Source organism: Rhynchophorus ferrugineus, unplaced genomic scaffold (assembly GCF_030347505.1).
Source record: "Rhynchophorus ferrugineus isolate W39M unplaced genomic scaffold, kcgeb_rfMv2 rfM4, whole genome shotgun sequence".
NCBI lineage: Eukaryota > Metazoa > Arthropoda > Insecta > Coleoptera > Curculionidae > Rhynchophorus > Rhynchophorus ferrugineus.
Window position 1 is genome coordinate 10,602,905 of NW_027472583.1, and position 22,332 is coordinate 10,625,236.

General features: G+C 32.1%; 1 protein-coding gene across 1 annotated transcript in view; it reads right to left on the minus strand.

The window, feature by feature from the left end:
• LOC143196071 (nephrin) overlaps positions 1-22,332 on the minus strand; it is a 568,267-nt gene that overhangs the window by 25,281 nt on the left and 520,654 nt on the right. Inside the window, exons 11-12 of the mRNA XM_076403661.1 lie at positions 16,831-16,977; positions 11,181-11,383 (exon numbers count right to left, since the gene is read on the minus strand). Of these exons, the coding sequence (XP_076259776.1) occupies positions 11,181-11,383; positions 16,831-16,977 (350 nt within the window). The remainder of the gene's footprint in view (positions 1-11,180; positions 11,384-16,830; positions 16,978-22,332) is intronic.

Consider the following 22,332-nt stretch of genomic DNA (forward strand, 5'->3'; position numbering starts at 1 on the left):
ATTGGTTATTTCAATTTGTGTCTTTAGACGAGACATGGATATTTCTAAATGGAACATGTCCCATGCACTCTTCGCAAGAAGCAAGAATAAGAATCAAAAAGAGTTATATATACAATAAAAGTTGATGGAAAAAGGTAAAAGTTAGAATAACATTTTCTTTTATACTTCTTTTAATAATTCACTGCAGATGTATTGCTTTTCATGCTGGAAATAGAAGTGCTTTCATTCCTGGAGCAGAGTTAGTGTTTTCTTCCAAGTCCAAGAGTAACTAGCATAGGGAAACTATAATATGTTTTGGCTCTGGTTTGAAAATCGACTGTAAAAAAGCATTGTTTAGATATTTAGAAAGAAGCATTATTAAAAATAACGATTTTGATTTCGGTCAATTGAAAAATGGTGGAATCGTGAATAAGTATTAGATAGATTGGTAATTAATAGCTTAGTTATTAACTAAAATAGTAGCTTTCTGGATCTAGGATTATGATCCAATACTGACAATTACTAAGACGGAATAATGAGAGTGGGAACAAATAAAAACGAGCAAATAATGAATACTGGATTACTGTAGAAAATTCTATAATAGAGTGTATTTGATATATTACATTTTATAACATTTATCTTTTATGATGTGCATTGACTGTTTTATTGAATAGATTATGGACTTAAGGGTTTCTCTTACATTAGAGTTTAAAATAAAATAAAGCAGTTTTAAAGTAAAATAAAATATTTGGTTTCTAAACACTCCACATTTCTTAACTTACATATCTCGAAAAACAAGCCAATGGCTGACGCAGGCTATATACTTATGACTTTATATCACCCTGTATATCTATTAAATTATGAGTTTGTTAGAATATGATAAATAATTTAAAATTTATATTTCATTAGAGTAAATATTTTATCGTCGTTCATCATTACGGTTTCCAGCGAAAAAGGGCTGTATATATTTTTTTATGACGCCATTATTGCAGATCTCATTTTCCCGATGAGACTGAATTGGATTATCATCGATTTAAAATTCGCTTGCGTCATATTCTTCTTTGTTTTGGGCTCTTGTTTTGTAGCGGTTTTTTGTGCCTTCGAAATTAGCAAGTCCTTATCGAGGGTACGCCGAACGGTTTTCATAAATGTGTCGACTAAACGTAATACTCCATAAAATTTAATTAGGTTTCGCTGAAAAATTTCGTCTCTTAACTGTCAATAAAAAGTATTTTTGATAATATGTCAATTTATTTTTTTTTATTTGTATAAAAATGAGACTCTTCTAGTTATACAAGTTCGCTAATCAGAAGGGCTACGAAATTGGCATTCCAATGTTTGAACTTTTAAGCGCACTTCGATTTTATTTGAATTATTTATGTTATATTACATAGTTAATAACTATGTTTTATAATATTAACGAAAAGAAAAGATAAACGAAGAAATTGAACTAGATTGTATGAAGGCAAATAATCTAAATTTGCCTAGAAATGATGGTGACTGTAACTGAAATAATAATTTTAAAAAGTATACTAGAGTTTTTATAGAATTTAAGAGTGAATATTTCAGACACACTGACCATTAAATGTGGTAGAATATTGAAGAACATTAAATAAAAATAAGTAATCCGTGTAATAATTGGTAAGAAAATTAATAAGTGGTTAACCTCATGAGGCCCCTAGCGGTCCATCGAACTATTTGATGTACAAGAAACTAGATATTCCATGTTAACTTTTTGAAATCTAACAATGATGGGACTTGATTGATACTTGTTGGAAGCGGAATTTAATTAACATTTTTCTTTGTATTTTGAGAATCTATGGTTGTTCAGTAGTGGACAGCAGTGAATATCAGTGGGTTCGGTTAGAAGCCCATTTTCTTCTATTTTCAATCAATTCAAACTTGTGGAAATATATGCTGACTTCATGCAAACTTGTTAATTGACTTATTTCATTACATTATATTAAATATAATTTAGAATATTCTTTGGTAATTAAAAAATTTGTGTGCCTTTATACAACGTGGCGCAAAAGTCCCACTACTATTTTGATTGCCTGTAGCTTTGCTCAAAGAAAAGACAAATAAGTTTGGTTCTCACAAAAAGTTTACTTGGATATTACATTTTTTTATCGTTATAACAGAAAAATCATATCTTCAAAATAATGATGGCTATGCAACTTTAGGTTCTTTTCAAGGCATTTTTCATGACATCCTGCAACATCTGAGGCTGAATTTCTTCAATTTCGTGACCAATATTGTCTTTAAGATATTGAACCGTTTGAGGCTTATTCACGTAAATGTTTGATTTGAAAAAAACCCATAAGAAAAAGTCTAGTGCTGTTAAAACCGGAGATCTGGCTGGCCATATTACATCGTCACTTCGCGAAATTAGTCTTCGTGGAAAAACGTCATTCAACAAGTTGAATTGTTGAACGAGCTGCTAAAACCACATGTCCTCTAGTCCGTGGTCTTCCATTTCAGGTACAAGAGAATTTCGAATCATGTCTTGGTACTATACAGCAGCAACATTAACGGCAACACCGTGGTCATTTTCAAAAATATAGGGATCATTGATGTTTCCAGCATGAATACCACACCATACAGTGGTTTTTAGTGGAAGCAATAATGTTTCATGAATTAATTGAGGATTCCGTGCTCCCAAAAATCGACTGTTGTATTTACTGACGTGGCCACTGAGAGGAAAATAGGCTTCATTGGTCATCAATTTAGTATTTCATTGTTTTGAGTTTCTCCATTTATTTTTTAAAAATGATAAATGTTTAATCGATACCAGATCGACAATTTTGTAGAAATATTTTTTACAACTACAATTTTGTACAACCATTATACAACCAACACGCAAGTAAACCTTGAGGTAAAATATGTTACGAATAAATTGAGCTGCGAAAATCGTTTCGGTAGCAAAGCTTAAACTCTCAATAAATCGTCGTTTATTTTACTTCTTTCGCGATCAATGGCGCATCATCACTTCGCATCCCCGAGGGAAAAGCAGAGTCAAAAGGATACTCCTTTTTTCGCCTTTGAAATTAGCACTCCGGCCGAAATAATGATCATTAACTAAACAGAAGTTTCAATGGTGAAAATCGCACCCTTAAGGGTCGTTTATAGGAAAAGATCTCATAAATAAGGGATTGGGGAAAAAAGGGGACGGCCCGAAACAGGAACCGAACCTTTTCGATGTCTCGGCTATTGATTCTGATGATCAGGTTAAGAAGCACTATAGAGATAAGCAAATTCTTTATGCCCTATTAGTTCTGGTATAATGTTTTTGTTTTTTTTAAGGTCGATATAACAAAGTTTAGATATATATAATGTAGATGATGTAAATATATAAATAAACATAAAAGTTTCATTGTTATATATTAGGTTCTTGCATGCATTTTGATCAGCGATATCTTTCATAGGCAGCTATTGAACACTCTAATATATATTAAATTCTATGTTTTTTATGTTTCTATACATAAAATAATAGTTTTTCATAACTGTTATTAATATTCATACAGACATGGATCATAGATAGTGATTTTGGTGTTAATAACAAAGAACAATAACTTTTCTATGTTAAGATATGAATTCGCGCCAAAATGCTATCAAGCATATGACTGACCGTCATTCAACGTCAGTATATAATTAGTAAATAATATAGTTAATAGTAAATAATATGAACTAAGAATTCTAACAGGTCAATTGAAAAGTCTCCGGCCTACCAGAGTAAAACAATTTTTTTGGCTAAATTAGTATTTTTTATTCAACATAATTCTCTTCAAGGGGGATACACTGATTATAGCGACCCTCCAACTTTTCGACACCATTTTTGTAGTACGATTTGTCCTTTGCTTCAAATGCTTTTTCAGGAAATAGTCGCTGTGGGCCATATCTGGAGAATACGGTGGATGAGGCAGCAATTCGAAGCCCAATTCATGGATTTTTGCCATTGTTTTCACTGACTTGTGACACGATGTACTGTCTTGCTGAAGCAGCACATCCTTTTTCTTCGAATGCGGCCATTTTTTGGCGATTTCGTCCTTCATACGGTCCAATAACACTATGTGCTAATTATTCCATGCGCATCCGAAAATACAGACGCCATAACCTTGCCAGCCGACTGTAGCGTTTTATATTTCCAAATATTCGTGAATGAAATGATGTACACGTTCAGTAGATATCTTTAGAGTGTCTGCTATTTCATTCAATTTCAATTTACGGCTATTCAAAATAATTTTTTGGATTATTTAAATGTTTTCGTCGGTAACAACTTCTTTTGGGCATCCACTGCGTTCACCGTCTTCGGTGCGCATTTCACCACGTCTAAACTTAGCATATCAATCCTTGATGGTTGATTTTCCTGGGTTGATTATCCGAAAACTTGGCATCAAGCCAATTTTTTGCTTCCACTGTATTTTTTCCTTTCAAAAAGCAATATTTTATCAACACGCGAAATTCCTTTTTATCCATTTTTTCACAATAACAAAAGTTTCTTTACTCAAAATGCTATAATTCACAAACCACTGATCCGACAGCTGTCAAATTTATACACGCATTTTTTGAAGGTTAGGGCTAACTAAAAAACATATGGATTTAATTCTAGTAGTGCCATCTATATGTCAGGCCGGGGACCTTTCAATTGATCTCTTAAATATGAATAATAACCTAAACAGTAATAATAAGTACCTTCAGATGAATCTTGACCCAAAACTTCGTTGGAAGGAGAACATAGGAAAAGAAATAAAGTCGAAGTAAGTACAAAGAAATGTTTCTGTTATTTGTAAGAAAATCTAAATTGTCTGTAAATAATCAGCTTCTGTTGTAGCAAATATTAAAACCAATATGCACATATAGAATTCAGTTGTGAATTCACTTATATAATAAAAACAATAATCGAATTGTCATGAGAAAATTTAAAACAAAAGATATAAAACATAATTTCCAATTCGATTTTAAACAATTGGAGTAACGGAGAGAAACGGACGTCCGTGAGAGAGAAAAAAACGATTGGAAGTTCCCGTGTCGAATTTGTCGAGACGTTATTAAGGTCAAACTTTCCGTCGGGGACGGGATAAGGAGGCGTGGGGGGACGGCGGGCGGCCCACCGACAAAGACTGAAACAAAAGATAGGTCCGGGCACGGGTCTCCGGCTGTTCAGCTGTTCGATATGGCAATCAAATTATGGAGCTTATTAAAAAAGTTCGATTATGAAAATTCGTTTGGGCATTTTCCAGAAGTAATAATAACGAAAATTCGGAATGCCGGAGGAGTAGCTCGGGACGATGAGTTATTAATATTGATGAGCCCGATATTTTAGCTGATACAGGCGATAGTTTCGGTGGGAAAATTCAAAGTCCACTAGCGAACGAGATATATCGATTATCAGCTGGCAAGAAAATTACTGTAGAGTAGGGATCACTATTAAAACTACGCCTGTAAAAGTATTAAAAAAAACTTCTTTATGTTATTTAAACTTTAATTCTTACTATTTTTTAAAATTAGCTCTTCTACTTTGCCCTCTTGGAAACTCCGACATTTCTCTTCAAAAGTTTCCATTTCTGTAACTTTGACCCTACACATTCTGCTTTTTCCTGTAACAAATTGAGATCTATAATAGATTGAGACGCCAAAGGCCCAATCTATTCGGATGGTCATATTTTTTTGAATATGAGCGTCATGAAATGTTCAGGACTAGCTAGCCTTTCCTCCGAAACAAGATATTCTGCACCAATTGCAACGAAAACTGTGTCAACATCGAAAAATCAATTGCTCATAAACTGAAACTATAAAATTAGAAAATATAAAGTGTCATTGTAAAATTAGAGCTAATCAATGCTTTTTTTGGTTGAGCAGTGTTATCATAGTACATCGTATAATGTAGTATATACAAACAATATGTTAAAATACAAAGAGATAGTTCGAATATAATAAAAAGTGACTAAGCCGGCTTGATGATACAGTTGTTAAGGCGACAGGACGGTTTTCCTACTGTTGCGACAGGCGTGGGTTCGAATTCGAATTGGTTGGCACATTTGTCAAATCACCTAGACTAAGAAGCGGACTCCGGGGCCTGAAGCGTTCCTTATTTTCAATCATTGTTTCTTTATTCCCATTTTTCTTCATACGGGCTGCACTTTTACTTGGGATATTCATTATAATACTTGTATGCAAAAATTTTTCAATAATCTGATGCTTTAATATTTAAAAATACTTACAGGTTTCGTATCATCAAAGAGGAAATGATAGTCCACCTTATATAATAGAGTATAGCGAAATCTGATACAGCGGGTGCGCATATAAGATAGTCGCGTCCCTTTTTGCCGAAATACTCAAGCGGAGGCTTTTATCATTTTCGAGTTTAAGCCATAAAACCGTCCCGACATTTTTTCTCGGTTGCCGCTATAGAATATGCCGAAATCACCTTCTTCCCCTATCCAATAACAGATCGGGCTCGACTCCACGTGTTGCAGGCGTCGAGTTTGACCTGGGCAATTTCGCGCCTGCGGTCTGCCTTTTTTTATTAAATTTAATACTGTGGCTGTCTGCGATTCTTTCCCCTCGAACTCTATTTACCGGCTTGGCATTTATCGCCACAGGGACGAAATTGCATCGTCCGATTCGATATCCAACCCTTGCTTGTATACGGGTGTTGGGATGTTTTTTTTCTTTCAGATGCAACCAAGATAATTGAACGTATATTGTACAATTTATATAGGGTGGTCCGGATATAGCGCTAGCACTGGTTCCAACAAGTATATATTAAAGTGTTTATAGTCAACTATAGCCCGTCTAAGTAGGGATGCCAAAAGAATATCGATATATCGTTTTTTTTTCAATATTAATATTTTTGTTCACAGAGTTATATACATCTTAAAGTCTCTAACTCTTTTTTCCAACGAGACTTTATCTGTACTGAACCTACTGTTTACCGTGGGCTCCGAACCACAGCCTTCGACATTAAACCTACTGTCTAGTTAGTAGTCAACAAGAAACCATCTCAGAAGGCATCCAGTTTTATCTAGCCTAGTTACTGGAGTGACTGGGATGGTTATTCCTTGTTAGATTTTCCATTGTTGCATATAAAGAGATTTACAATTACAAATATAAAGAAGATCCATTTCTCAAAAAGATTCGAACCCGCGACTACCGCAACAGTAGGAGGATCGATCGTCCTGTCGCCTTAACCACTGAAAATTAGGACTAGAGTAAAGAGGGATATATATTAACATCTACGGTTTTTGAAGTAGATGATCGAATGTTTTATATAGGATTCTGTGCCTCAGCTTTCAAAAAATTTGTGTCCTAGATAATAAGGCCGTACATAAAAAAGTATAAATATATTTTATGGGTTATATTATATGAAGCCGATATTCCGGGCGAGACATACTCAACCCTTCCAATGAATCAGCCCACATATATCACAAATGACGTCAAATATATTGCCAATTGCAATTTGTAAAAATGTAAAACTCGTTTTAAACTTATAGCGGATTTTTAGTTCTCATTTTACTCCAGTTAAAAACAGATAAAATGTTGTGCGATGAGAAACATATAACCGAATTAGCCTGTAAAATTCGATTTGAGTGGTTACCGGTCGGCTATGTTGCCAAAGTTCTACAAAATTCTTTAAAATATTAGTGACCGTAATCAGAGGTTAACGTTGTCAAAGTTGACTCTGCAACATTGTGACATGATGACGTGATACATTTTGTTGACGCGTATGGGCTATTTGATTGGACTGGCTACATTTTCATTGAATTACAATAAATGTGCATTTCTTGTCTGTTAGATGGTTAGAGACAGTTTTCATTGCTAATCACTCTATGTAACAGAAAACTTTCCTTTTTTGAATTAGAATTGAACCGCGATTTTGAATTCGTGTGTTAGTTATTTTAGACATTTTTTGATCTCTCAATTGCGATATGGTGGATCATCACTTTTACACTCATTCTTTAAAATTGCTCGATGAGAACACTACAACATTAGTTGTTTAACTATTATTTATACTGGTAACTTTTTACTAATGAAAATCATTGAATAAAGTATACGCAATCCCTTAATATTTCCTCGTTCAAGATTTCCGTTAGCTTTTACTTCAATCAATAGCTGATGCACGAGGACATTTGAGTACTTTATTCCTCACTTTATGCAGAAATTGGTTTATCACTTAAAAATATTCTATTAAAATTATTAGTACGGTTTAGATATAGTGAAGAAAAATGGAGCTCTACTCAATGTATTATGGTATATACGGAGCACAGACTTCCCTTACAAAGTTGGTATCAGCCTTTATTTTTTAAATCATTTAAATACTTTATGTGTTTGGTTCTCTCTCAACACAATGGTATCACAATTATCTCGCATTATTATCGCAACATAATTGTAATTCTAACATTTTCTATACTCATGTGACTATATTTCACTTAGTGCAACCTTACAGAAGATGCTAAATATTTTGGCATGCATATAGTTGCATTAATATAAAATAATAAAGTACTGACACATAGATGACGCTACTAGAATTAAATCCATATATTTTTTAGTTAGCCCTAATCCTAAAAAGATGCGTGTATGCTGTCGGATCATTAGTTTGTGAATTATAGCATTTCGAGTGAAGCAACTTTTGTTATTGTGAAAAATATGGATAAAAAGGAATTTCGCGTGTTGATAAAATATTGGTTTTTGAAGAGAAAAGATACAGTTGCTGCAAAAACTTGGCTTGATGCCGAGTTTCCGGACGAAGTGTCAGGAAAATGAACCATCAAGGATTGGTATGCTAAGTTTAGAGGTGGTGAAATGAGGACCGAAGACGAACGCAGTGGACACCCAAAAGAGGTTGTTATGGAGGAAAACATCCACAAAATGGTTTTGAATGACGGTAAATTGAAATTGAATGAAATAGCAGACACTCTAAAGATATCAACTGAACGTGTCCATCATATTATTCACGAATATTTCGGTATGAGCTTACGAAGACTGCACACGATGAACTCTCTCCAAAGCGTGGGAAAACGCAACAGTCGGCTGGCAAGGTTATGACGTCTGTATTTTGGGAGGCGCATGGAATAGTTTTCATTGGCTACCTTGAAAAAGGAAGGACCATCAATAGCGACTATTACATAGCATTATTGGACCGTTTTAAGGACGAAATCGCTAAAAACGGCCACATTTGAAGAAAAAGAAAGTGCTGCTTCACCAAGAAAGCACCGTGTCACAAGTCAGTGAAAACGATGGCAAAAATCAATGAAGTGAGAATTGCTTCCTCATCCACCGTATTCTTCAGATCTGGCCTCCAACGAAACAGTCCTATTTTGAAGCAAAGGGCAAATCATACTACAAAGATGGTATCAAAAATTTGAAGGGTCACTATAATCAGTGTATCACCCTTGAAGGGAATTATGTTGAATAAAAAATTGATTTTACCAAAAAAATATGTTTTACTCTGGTAGGTATGGGACCTTTCAATTAACCTGTTAGGGTACTTCTCATTAATATAATATAGTTATAATTCATCGGTTCCAATAAACTGGTAAATCTCTTAGGATCAACTTAATAACCATTATTTTAAAAGAACTTGGCAGTTTTAAACTGAATATAAAAAATATAAATTACGTAGTATAAAAATTTTAGTAAGAATATAATTTTAAATTGTCTTTATTGTAAAAATGCTGTCCTACTACTCGCAAAGCAACTGGCCCCTTGCCAAGTGGTAAAATTCACGTTTTCGACATTGTACACGATAAACACAATTGCATTTAGTTAATTTAATGAATTTTACCATATTCACTATGAAAGTACTTTTTACGTAGTATATATGAGTCATACAAAAGGATATAAACACAATTTTAATTTCATATGTTGTATAGGCTGCGGTTTAAAACACTCGTGTTGTATTTAGAGTTTTTTGAGATGAAACTTGAAATATATTAATAAATTTACTTGAAACTTTAGTCGTTTATTGTATTTATAGGTATATAAATTAAAATATTATTGAGCTTTAACCCGAATTAATTCAAACCAACTGAGTGTTATATCTAAATATTCATGTAAAGGACCTGTGGAATACTAAATTTTGTCAAATTTAGCTGGTTCAATTTCATTTAAACCGTATAATAAATTATTTTCTTATACAAATTTTTCTGAATATTCATTTGCTCTTCATTGATTTAATGTAAATAAGTTTTTTTTAAATTTGATATCATTCATAATATTCTCTTGTAGAGTTCTATTCTAGTTTTCAGTCAATTTTAGCCAAATTTTGATCGTGATTTTTTGAATGTCTTTTGAGATTTTCTCTCAACGTTTGTTCAATGCTTTCATGTTAAAACATCTTTCATTGAAGTTCCAACGAATAATAATTTTAAAATAGAATGATTACTTTAAAAATAATGCAGTAGTTAAAGAGCTGATACATTGAAATATTTAAGGGTCATTACTCCATTACTCCATCTTTACAATCAAGTCATATATATATATATATATATATAAAATATAAAAATAACTTTACATAATTCGAAATGAAACTGTTAGAACATAATACAATCCAGCAATTATTTCCTTTTTTTTCTTTCGAAGTTCCAGAAGGAATTATATATCAATTATTTCAATCATTTATGGCACGGTTTAAAATAAAATTCATAAGCTCACTTTGTAATGATATAGAAATAAACCAATTATTGTTAAAATACGATGAAACGTATTCAAGATTATTATTTCATTTCTCTTGTTATACTGCCTCCTGCCAATTTAAAATTATTTAAAAGAAAATGATCTATACAGTACAGAGATTCAAACAATTATATCTATTTTTATGCTATCGACTGATTTCCGTCGATAGTTCCAAACATTACTATAGAGTATTATCTATCTTATGGAAGAATGTTGTACTTGCTTATCAAGTTACCAGTTGGCTGCAAGATTATTTTTTTAATTAAAAATGTTTAATACATATACAAATTATTTTTATTCACTGTCTTGAAAATATAAAAAGTTTTATTGCTGAAATTTGTCGATGCTTCTGGTCTGTCAATAATGGGGATCAACAATTTCATATATGAATTATAATTAAAGATGTTTCTTCGGATTTTATCTCAATTTAACAATATGAAAAATTGTCATTTGTTTAATTATTTCTGACGTTATTAATGGACCAGATATTTTAATAGATGATAGTGAAAGAAGTAATTTTGACTGACCTTAAATCGTCGAACAGCAAATATAATGAGACCTAGAGCTGCTGCAACAATCAGGGTTGATCCGGCAGCTAATAGGATATATAACCATGGGCCAGAAACGCCGCTTTTGGTTATTTCGTTTGGTTCTGTGGATCTTCGCAATTCTTTCAACCCTGGAGCTGGCAAAGTTCTGATAATGAGTGGTGGAGTTGGTTTGGATTGACCTGAAAGAGTATATTTGCTAGTTATATACAATTCTATTTAGTATACGTTTCAAAATAATAAAATACTATGAAACATATAATCAGTAGTACTACAGCCTAATTTTGATTATGAAAAAAATTTAGTACTAGATAACGTAAGCGATAGTGATATTAATTAACGCTACTGTTGATAGAGTCGGTATTATAGTTAGGAATACTAATAGTCACTTAGTTCTTCGTCTAATCATTATTATTATTAGCTGACCAACAATAAAGGTAAACTGGATTTTCAATAAGCCCTTTCGGATGAAAGGAAAGGACGGTTACTATACAACCGCATAATATCACACACATACACACATAAAAAAGGCAATATCGAAAAAATTTTATAAATAATTTTCCAATATCGGTAGCACGTAGATTTTTTTTATATTAGAAACCTTATGTTGTAATAAAAAATGATGGACATTTTTAATATTTTTTTAAGTGTCTCTTTTACGAATAATGGCAAACCTGTTAATGGTCAAAATTCAAAAAATTCAGGTCTTTGAGGGTTATAAATGATGATACTATTGCATAAACGCTGATTTTTATAGTATATTTGGTGCAGTTGGTGCAAAATATCTTGGACTTGGTGTTTTAAATAGTAAAATTTGTTATATCAATGTTTCTATTAATTAGAAACAGGAAATCACAATTAGTCAGGTATTAAGGTCGCATGAAACATTGAGAAAAAAGATGAGCAGCTGCACAACCGGAGCTACTAATAGTCACTTAGCTCTTCGTCTAATCATTATTATTAGGATCAGTATCTCGGCACCATTCGTATATAGGAGGCGCAATATATTACGCGGTAAACCAAAATGACAGAAGTCGGTGTTGCCAAATATACCGCTAAGCTACTTGCTTTACGGATGTAAATTATTTTAGAAAAGTAATTTATTTAATAAGGCTTTCTGAAATTAACATATATTTTGTTGTGGGACAAAAATTTTTAATAGACTAGTTAAAATACACTTTGCAACAGTAATAGTTTGGAAAAGTATTTCATTCAGGCTCTTCTATGGAGATTAGAGTAAAAGTAGAGTATTTAGGTAAGATCACCAATCTCCTTTGATTTTTTTCCAAGAGTGAGGGAAGTTGTAGCATAGTACCCTAATTGCATGTATTGTATTATATAAGGGAATTATAGAGAATTAAGAATCGTTTATGCTAAAGAATATCCGATTGGAAAACTGTTTGTACAATTTATCCAACAACTCGTCGCTTATTTTCGTTGAAATAAAATTGTTTTCATGTAAAATTATAATTATTTTTTATACCCTACACGTTTCATAACTTGCATACATTAAAATAATGATGAATTAATTAGACCATTTCTATTCACTGCTGCAGAGTTAAATAAAGCTAGACATAGTTGAACAAAGAACAACAAGAAAAACACCGTGCCGTAAAAGGTATTTTACTGCTAAAGGTATTTGACCGTGAAAACACTATAGCCAGATAACTTTTGTTGTTCTTGCTATTTCAATTATATGCTATGTAGCCCGTTCATTATTTATAGAATAACTGAAGGAAAACATCAGACAACAAAAACATAACAAGCACCGACACTCGGATACGTCTGTTCGAGTCGTTGGAAAAGCCGCTTTTCAGTTACAGAGCGGCCTGGGGCAAATATTTCTATTATACCAAAGAAAATAGAGTTTTTTTCTTTCTGCCCAAAGTCATTATCCGTCTATTTTTTATTATTATTACAGGCTACCTGGTGAGTTTATTGAATTTTGATGATACAATACTATGTTATAGTATAAAATAATGCGTTGGGATAAAGTAATTTTTTGAAATTATTTAAAGATCCAACAACTTCTTGAACTATTTAGTGATGTTTACGTAGTAGCTACAATAATTGATGATTGCGAAAATAACCTAAGCTATCTGTTAAATTCGATGGTTTTAACTCAAATTTGTAATTTTGATATTCATTAGTATTGTTGTTGAATTTATGGGAATCTTCAAGTTCGTTGTATTATTATCTATTTCCAATACAAAAATGGATAAATAATAATGCGTCGCAAGACTTATTGAATGAAAACTCAACTCAAACTCTCAAGGAATTTTTAGACAACTTAGCAGCTGATGAATTAGCTGCTTCTGAATGTTTATATGCGATAGAAAATATACAAAAATAGGGAAAATTGCTATTACAGGAACGGACTGAAAATATGTTAGAATCGTTCAACATCGCAGTTTTATTATTTGCTTTTAATATTCTGCTAATATTGGTCATAATTAATCGGTCGATGATCCGTACTGCATTTCTGAATGAAGTGACAGAGAATCCTAAAAGACATCTAGGATTCATAATGAATATAATTTAAAGTATTAAGTATTTCGAAGTCAGGACCTTTGAATGTACTTGCCAATCAGCTAAATATCAGAAATAACGCTGAGGTCCATAGACTAAAATGTTTATTAATGTCTAGTCTGATTAATGCACATGTATAGACTTCAGAACATTATTTAAGGAGTGTTCGTCTACATACCATGTGAAATATTGGTATATTGTTCAACTACTAAAAATTATTAAACAGAAATTACACTTAGTGCAACATTAGCAAAAATATGAGACTAGGTTATTTTAAAGTGACTTTGTAGTTATGAACTCGATATGAAAAAAAAACAGGAATTACATACTACAAAAATCTACAAGGAATTCTCAGACAGCTTAGCACGACGAAGTCAGTGGTAGTGTTAACAAGAATTTTTTTATTGCTAAGGTATAACGTATATTCATTGTTAACATAAGTGGTTCACGTATCTTCATAAATTGAACGTCTCCAAGCAAGCATTTATTTCATCAGCAGCTCTTGATCTGGGAAGTATTTAGCCAATCACCTGCCAATAGGCATACATCCAAAAAGGTTCTAACTGCTTCGCAAATGTTCATTCCTTTCTTAATGGCTGATAAAATACTTTCGATGTTCGTTTTTTTGTCATCGCACACTCTTCGTAAATTAGTATTTTATAATTTTGTAGCAGTCTTGTCATTGCTGAGGTTTTAGTGATATTACAGTCCACAATTAGTCATTTCATCTATTGTATTTAAATTCAGTGGCAGTTTGAGTACAAAATGAGCACAAAATGGGTACTACATACGTCTTCCAACAATGTAGTGGCAATTCCTGATAGTGGTGCTACCAGAACTATTTGACTTTGTATCCGAATTGTATTTAAAAATAAAGAAACTTAGAATATTTTATCAGTTCCGCAGGGTTTATCTAGCAAAAACACTCCATCATTGCCTTTATTCACTGCTTTCATAATAGTGTGGAAAGCTATTTTTTTTGCAATTGCTCAAAATATTTCTGTCATACTGCTGTTCTCTTTCAAATTAACAACTGAATCATCGCACATGGAGTGAATAATTTTTTTTTCAGTTTGTTTAGATATTAATTTATTTATTTAATAGAAACGTTTAATTTAATAAAGATGAAGCTGGCCAAATTGAGTCACTTTTATGTCTGCTAACGTTTTGTCAACTCTCTTCACATTATATTATAAAATTTAAATGTAAGAAACTTTTTCGTGAACTTTTTATTTTATTTTGTTCAAACCTTGTCCGGATAATAATAACCACAATTTGATGCTGAATTTATACTCAAACATACATTCCTTCTGTTCATTTTTATTTATGTAGATCTTGAATATTTTGATGTTTTTGTAATAACTCCTTTTTACCATTTCTTATCTTTTTTTATCGCTATGATATCAAGAAAAACAATTGAAGATGTGTTTGTTTAAGAGTCTTTTTGGCTGAAACCATCAACATGTTTATTAAAAAGCGAATTAAATTATCTTTCATGCTTTCTTTTCACAAAATATTCTTAAAAATTAAACAGTATATTTCAATATTTCGAGTTTTCGTTTCTAACAAAAAAAGTGAAATATTACAAATTCGATTCGGACTGATATTTGTCAATATAATCCCATACGATCAACTTTCAATCAGAGCCTGCAAAAATAATATCAATTTTCGATTTGCAAATTGATGAAGCTGACCAACAATAAAGGTAAACTGGATTTTCAATAAGCCCTTTCGGATGAAAGGAAAGGACGGTTACTATACAACCGCACAATATCACACACACACACATAAAAAAGGCAATATCGAAAAAATTGTATAAATAATTTTCCAATATCGGCAGCACGTAGATTTTTTTTATATTAAAAACCTTATGTTTTATATTTTGTTATAATAGAAATTCAAATAAAATTAAATTTCAATAAAAAGTTGTAATAAAAAATGATGGGCATTTTTAATATTTTTTTAAGTGTCTCTTTTACGAATAATGGCAAACCTGTGAATGGTCAAAATTAAAACAATTCAGGTCTTTGAGGGTTATAAATGATGTACTATTGCATAAACGGTGAATTTTATAGTATATTTGGTGCAGTTGGTGCAAAATATCTTGGACTTGGTGTTTTAAATAGTAAAATATGTTATATCAATATTTCTATTAATTAGAAACAGGAAATCATAATTAGTCAGGTATTAAGGTCGCATGAAACTGACTTTGAGAAAAAAGATGAGCAGCTGCACAACTGGAGCTCATGGGAGTTGAGTGATCTCATTGGATATTTTGACGTTTACAGGACAAGATGCGTTTGAAGCCAAGGTTATGTAATTTGAATTTTTTATTGGACAAAAAACAAATCTAAAGTTGCGAACTAAAATTATGTTGACCTGTAGGATCAATAAAAGACGTCCCTTTTGAACACAAACTGATTTTTTTTTAAATTTAATTTATAGATTGGAAGAAAATGCAACCAGGCAATATCACTTTGATAGTCTTATGATATCAATTAAGATCATATAATATTTAATTGTACAAAAGTTAACAGTTGAACATTAGAAATTATTATTAATTAGCTTCTATTCATTTTGATGTTGGGGTATATTAATGTTTCCACAATAAAATGGAGTACTGAAGTTTCATGAGTAAAATAGGTAGAATAACAAGCATATAGTTAAGTTTGAGGAAGAAATAATAAAGTATTTATTAATCAGTTATATGTACATTATACTGAAAGGGAATTAGGTGTTAAATAAGCTATGTAACCACCAAGGCATCCATTCGATTATTCGATAATTTAAGTTACGGTTTTACAGCCTAGAACATACTAATTATGGTGATATTTTTGATGAAATGCACAACAGAGATTCATCAGGAAACAAGAAGTTAATATAATACCATAGCTTCTTCTTCGCCATGCAGTATTATTAAATACACTCTTCACCACATCTATAACAAAACCAAAAGTACTGAATATCATTAGAACTATGTATTTGTATAGTAACTAATTATTCTAGTAACTAGTATTTTTTCCATGTTACATTCCATACTTGTTCTACTCTTTATAATATGCTGTTATTAACTAATTGTTAGATAGTCATTCATACTAACCTTTTGAATTGAATGAATATATAGACACGTAGTAATCCTGGACCGGTTCCAGGTTTTGGATGGAGAACTCGGGGATTCCCGACGATGACATATTGGCAATGGCATCTTCTCCAGAGTACAGTATCAGTACGAACTTTTGTTTCAATCCTGCAAAAAAACAAACATTACTATTAAAGTGAGAGCTAACATTACCACCTCGTTTTCTAAATTAAATTAATATATCTAATTAGGTTTTCAGTATGGGCCGGTCGATGAAACCGATATATAGGTAGGCTATGGTGGCCAAGTCACCGAAACTCTAAATGACATCGAAAACCAAATCATTAAATGATACTGAAATGTATTATTGTATACTGAGCTCAAAAAAATCCTATATCCTAGAATCGATTTAGTATATAAGAAATTTGATAAAGATAATGAGATAATTGGTCAATAAGGATACTTTCAGTATGTCTTGTAATCACAATAATGACGATTAGAAATGAAAATTACCTATAAATTCATTGCCAAAATTTAATGGTGAATTTAAGGAATGGATTGAATTCCGAGACACATTTTTCATATACGGGCGTCGACCGCCGAGAAAAATACTGATATGTGGATATATCGATACTTTAAAAAGTTTCTGTATATCAGTTTCGATATTTTAAAAAATATATGGATGTATCGATATATCGGAGAAAAACAAATAGCGATATTTTTAAGAAAAAAAAAATTAATATATCGGCCTAAAAATATCAATATTCTTCAATATTTAAAAAATTAGTGAAGGCAAAGATTTATTAAAACAGGTTTTTTTTAAAATAATATTTAAGAGTTATTTCTATTTTTTTAACGTTTCGGCTAACAAAAATATTGATATCTTAAAAAAAATCGATATATAGATATATCACTACATAGTATAAAACAAAGTCGCCTTTTCTGTCCCTATATCCCTATGTGCGCTTAAATCTTTAAAACTACGCAACGGATTTTGATGCGGTTTTTTTCAATAGATAGAGTGATTCAAGAGGAAGGTTTATATGTATAATACATGCATAATATACTAAGGCAACATTGCTAATTTTAGAGGTTTCTAACGTGATGTCGTAAATTAACCTATTTTTTAGGCTTATTTAGCAATTAGCAAAAACGCTGCCTAACCCTACGAGTTAGATCAAATTAATGTACTACAGTATTGTACACCATAAAAAGGTCTACAAAAAGTCCGCGATGGTATATGTTTATCTTTTAGGGATAACCCACATTAACCATTTTTATTGTTTACTTTTTACGTGAGAAAATGGCTTATTTGCGAAGCTATTTTAAGCAATACGGCATTAATCCTTATCGAATTAAGTACCTTAAATACAGTGTGCAATTAATATAGATCAATATGGTTCCTTACAGCATGTAAATTAAACAAATATTTTCGGAGATATTACAAATTTAAAATTTGCGTTTAAAAATGTGTAATGTAATAAAAATTGTATGAATTTAGATATTCCAAAGATAGCAGGAAATCTTCATAGTAAGTATAGGGGAAGAGGAATTGTTTTACTCCAAATTTAATGCGTGCAGGCCAAGGGCAGTAATGAATGAACCAAAAATACTGGATCGATTTTAATCATGTTTTCATTGAGTGACATAGGCATATATATTTTATGCCCGTGCAAAGTCGGAGCGGGCCGCTATGTTTTTATATACAACGTTCATATTTTTTCTGTAGTGTATTTAATTTAGTATCAGCATTGCACCCGTGCGAAGCCGGGGCGGGTCGCTAGTATCGATATATAAATATATATACATCCACCTCATGTATCAAAATTATATTCTTTCGCCAATCCAAAGATTAAATTTTTAGATCATCGTTACAGAATCATGTTGTTGAGGTAATCGATTTTTTATCTATAACTACTCTCTACTAGAAGTAACTACTCTCCCGCAGCGTCGGCTATGAATTGATGACGATAACCAGAAAGTTTGGACAGTGTCCAATTTAGACAACATCTGAAAAAATTCCCCACCTAGGTTTAGACCTTATTATTAGTTACTGGCGTGACTTAGATGGTTTTTCCTTAGCAATTTTTACGTTCTTCTCTATACGCCCCATACAACTATAGAAGGACCGCCTTGTAGCCTTAATCACTAGGCTAGCAAGTCGCCTATAACCAAACCTGTACGAAATAGGAAAAAGTAAGACAACTGCGAATGACAAAAAAGTTAATAAAATAATGAAATGGGCCATAACGAACCTACTCCGTGGTTATTTTTTATATACCAAGAAAAATATTATTATAAGCCGACTCAATAAATAATCTGACTCCATAAGGTACTTGGTAATATTCAGGCGCTGAACGAAACGTTCGACAATTCCGTCCCCTCTTTCGTTCAGGTCCTCGGGCAATTTTTATAAATCCCGAAGCAGAGACAACAAGAAGTAGAGAAAAACAAAAAAGAAAATAAATCTCAAAATGCCGTATCGATGGATCTTAGGTTTTTTTTCCAGCTCGAAATTATGATGTGCGTTTTTGTATTTGTTTATTTATCTGTGAAAATCTGCCGTCGGAGTCTGATTTTGGTAAAAAATAGGATTTTTAAGCATTATAGATTTTATTGGTGTACATTCACTTTTAACACTAAAAAGACATAATCATATTTTCGTATGCTTTTTATTAGGTGTTGCAGGTATTTTGATCATTTTTTACTTTAGAAAAATTGGTACAGTATATTACACTTTTTCCCGTCTTTCTAGCGACATGGGGAAACCATGTTGAAAGGATAATGTTGAATCCGATCATAGATACAGTTTTCCTCTTCTTCAGCATTTTCAAGCCATAATTAGGCCATAATTGCCATAATTAGGTGTGCCTGAACAATTGGTGATTAGAAGGTGCTGTGTCTGGTTAGTATATTGTGTGCTGCAGAACTTTCCATTTGAACTGCAACATTCTATTCCTTATAACTTTTTTAAAATCCGACAGAACTTTTTCAAGTAGAATTTGCGTTTGGTATTTACTATTGTTGGTCAATTTACAATAATACGTATTTAATTTTATTCAATTAATGTCGGTAGATATTTCCATTAATAGCTTCATTCGATTTTAGTAATATGTAATACACTACACTGTAGTCATCCCACCACTTCCAGGAGCGAGCAAGACTTTACGGTTATGAATATTCCGCTTCGGTATCAGTGTGAATAGTTCGGTATAGTATAGTGGTTCCACTCTTAATCGCCAGTAATAATTTTTTAAAAATTATTTAATTAATATATTGTTACTAGTCGTTTCCGTCTAACCTACAATTTGTCTTTATGCTAACTTAAATCTAGGTATATAACTAGGAGGACTCATCGGCCCTAACTCAGTCTCTGGTGAAATAATATTTATACATGTCACTGCTGAATTTTTTAATATATGCACCGCACTACACAACACTACACAAGATCAGATGGTCTGATTCTTTCGAGCCTGTGTCCTATTCTGGTGGTATCCAAAAGTTGCAATATTTCAATATTAGTGTGAGAATGGAGTCTTTCCTCATGCCCCCTTGCAATTCTCTTGATTTCTTGACTGACTGTGGGTATCTGAAGTTCTCGATGTAAGTAATCAGTCCTATAGTATTTGGGTGCACCCACAATACCTCTCAGGACTTTGTTCCGAAAAATTGGTATTTTATTAATGTTACTCTTTGCAGAACATCCCTATAATTGAACTCCGTATGTCCATATAGGTTTCAATATTTGCTTATATAATAGCAATTTATAATTTACTGATAATTGTGTTATTCTTCCAATTAGCCAGTACATTTTCCTATATTTCAATTCCATTTCTTTTTTTTCTTCTTTATATGTTCCTTCCAGTGAAGTTTTGCATCGAGATTCATTCCGAGATATTTAGCGTTGTTGCTGTATGGAATGATAATGTTATTTAATGTTATTGGTGCTTGTACGGTCTGTTTATAGGTGAACTGCACATATACAGATTTACTTTCATTAATTCTTATTTTCCAAGCTTGTGTTCAGTTATTTATATTGTCACTTGCCTGTTGTAATTTTCGTGAGGCTTCTTCAGTATTTTCTCCGACAGCTATAATCGCAGAATCATCAGAAAATGTAGCCGTCGTGATATTTTCCATTTCTGGTATATCATAAGTGTAAAGTAGATCGGTCCCAGTGCACTTCCTTGTGGTACATCTGCTTTAGCTTCTTTTATTGTAGACTAAGCTTCTTCTTGCTTGACTCTAAAGATTCTGGTTGTAATATATGATTTTAATAGTTCGGTGTGTTGTTTTGGTAGCATTTTCTGTAGTTTATGAACAAGACCTTCATGCCAAACCTTATCGAAGGCTTTTGCTACATCTAAGAATATAGTTGAGCACACTTTTTGACTTGAGTAGGCTTTTTCAATAACATCTGTTATTCTGTGGACCTGGTCAATTGTTGAGTGTTTGTTAATAAACCCGAACTGGTGTGTCGGTATTAGTTTTTTTCTCTCTATGATCGGTTTTATTCTTTTCAACAGGAGTATTTTAAAAACCTTAGATATTACTGACAGCAGTGATATAGGTCTATAGGATTTTATTTCGTTTGGTGACATCCCAGGTTTTGGGATCATTATAATTTCCGCCATCTTCCAAATGTCTGGGACATGTTTTGGTGGTAATCCACTACCAAAATTCCTTTTTTATACCAATGAACCATTGTTTAATGAACAAACATTATTAATATATTTGCTAAAAAAATGTTTTCAAATTCATATTCTAGCAATTAAATATTCCAACTAGGAAACATTAGAGCTTTGGAAAACACCCATAGTGCGTGGATTCTCGGCGCAAGCATCACAGTTCAGAGTGAATGGTCACTAAAGCCGGATTGTAGTATTATTGGGATCTGGAGTCACCAATATTTGGAAAAAAAAATTAAAATTCTGGATAGAAACAATAACATTTAGAAGATCATTAAAGAGAAACTGGTGGGCGAATGTACAGGTGATACTCAAATATAATTTTACACCAACTATAAGCTGTCCAGGTCGGATAACTACCACTGGTATCCCTATGGTTGATTTTTAGAATTTTTACTAATAAAAAAAACTCTTCATAATGACCCTAAAAGAGACAATCTGTTTGGCAGCCACCACGATTTTTAGAAGCGAGATGTTACATTGCGTGGGTTTTAACTACGGACTACAATGTGTATCCAAGTGCTTGGGTGTGGGCTCGGCAGAAACTTCAGGCTTATCAGTTGGTAGTAGTTAAAATAATATTGTAAACAGATAAATATGTTTAGGTAGCTATTATGCTAAATTGTGTGTATGTAGTAGGATATAAAATAAGTGTAGTAAGTTATATAAAGATTTTGTTTATTGTTATTTAATTATTACAAAGATTATTATATACATATTTTATTTTAAATTGCTTTTTTGTGTTAAAAGTCTAAGTTTGACTGTTTTTTAATTTTTAGTGAGTTCCCTATTTATTTTTTGAAGTCGGTTGATTTTTTATGTTTTGTATTTCTCT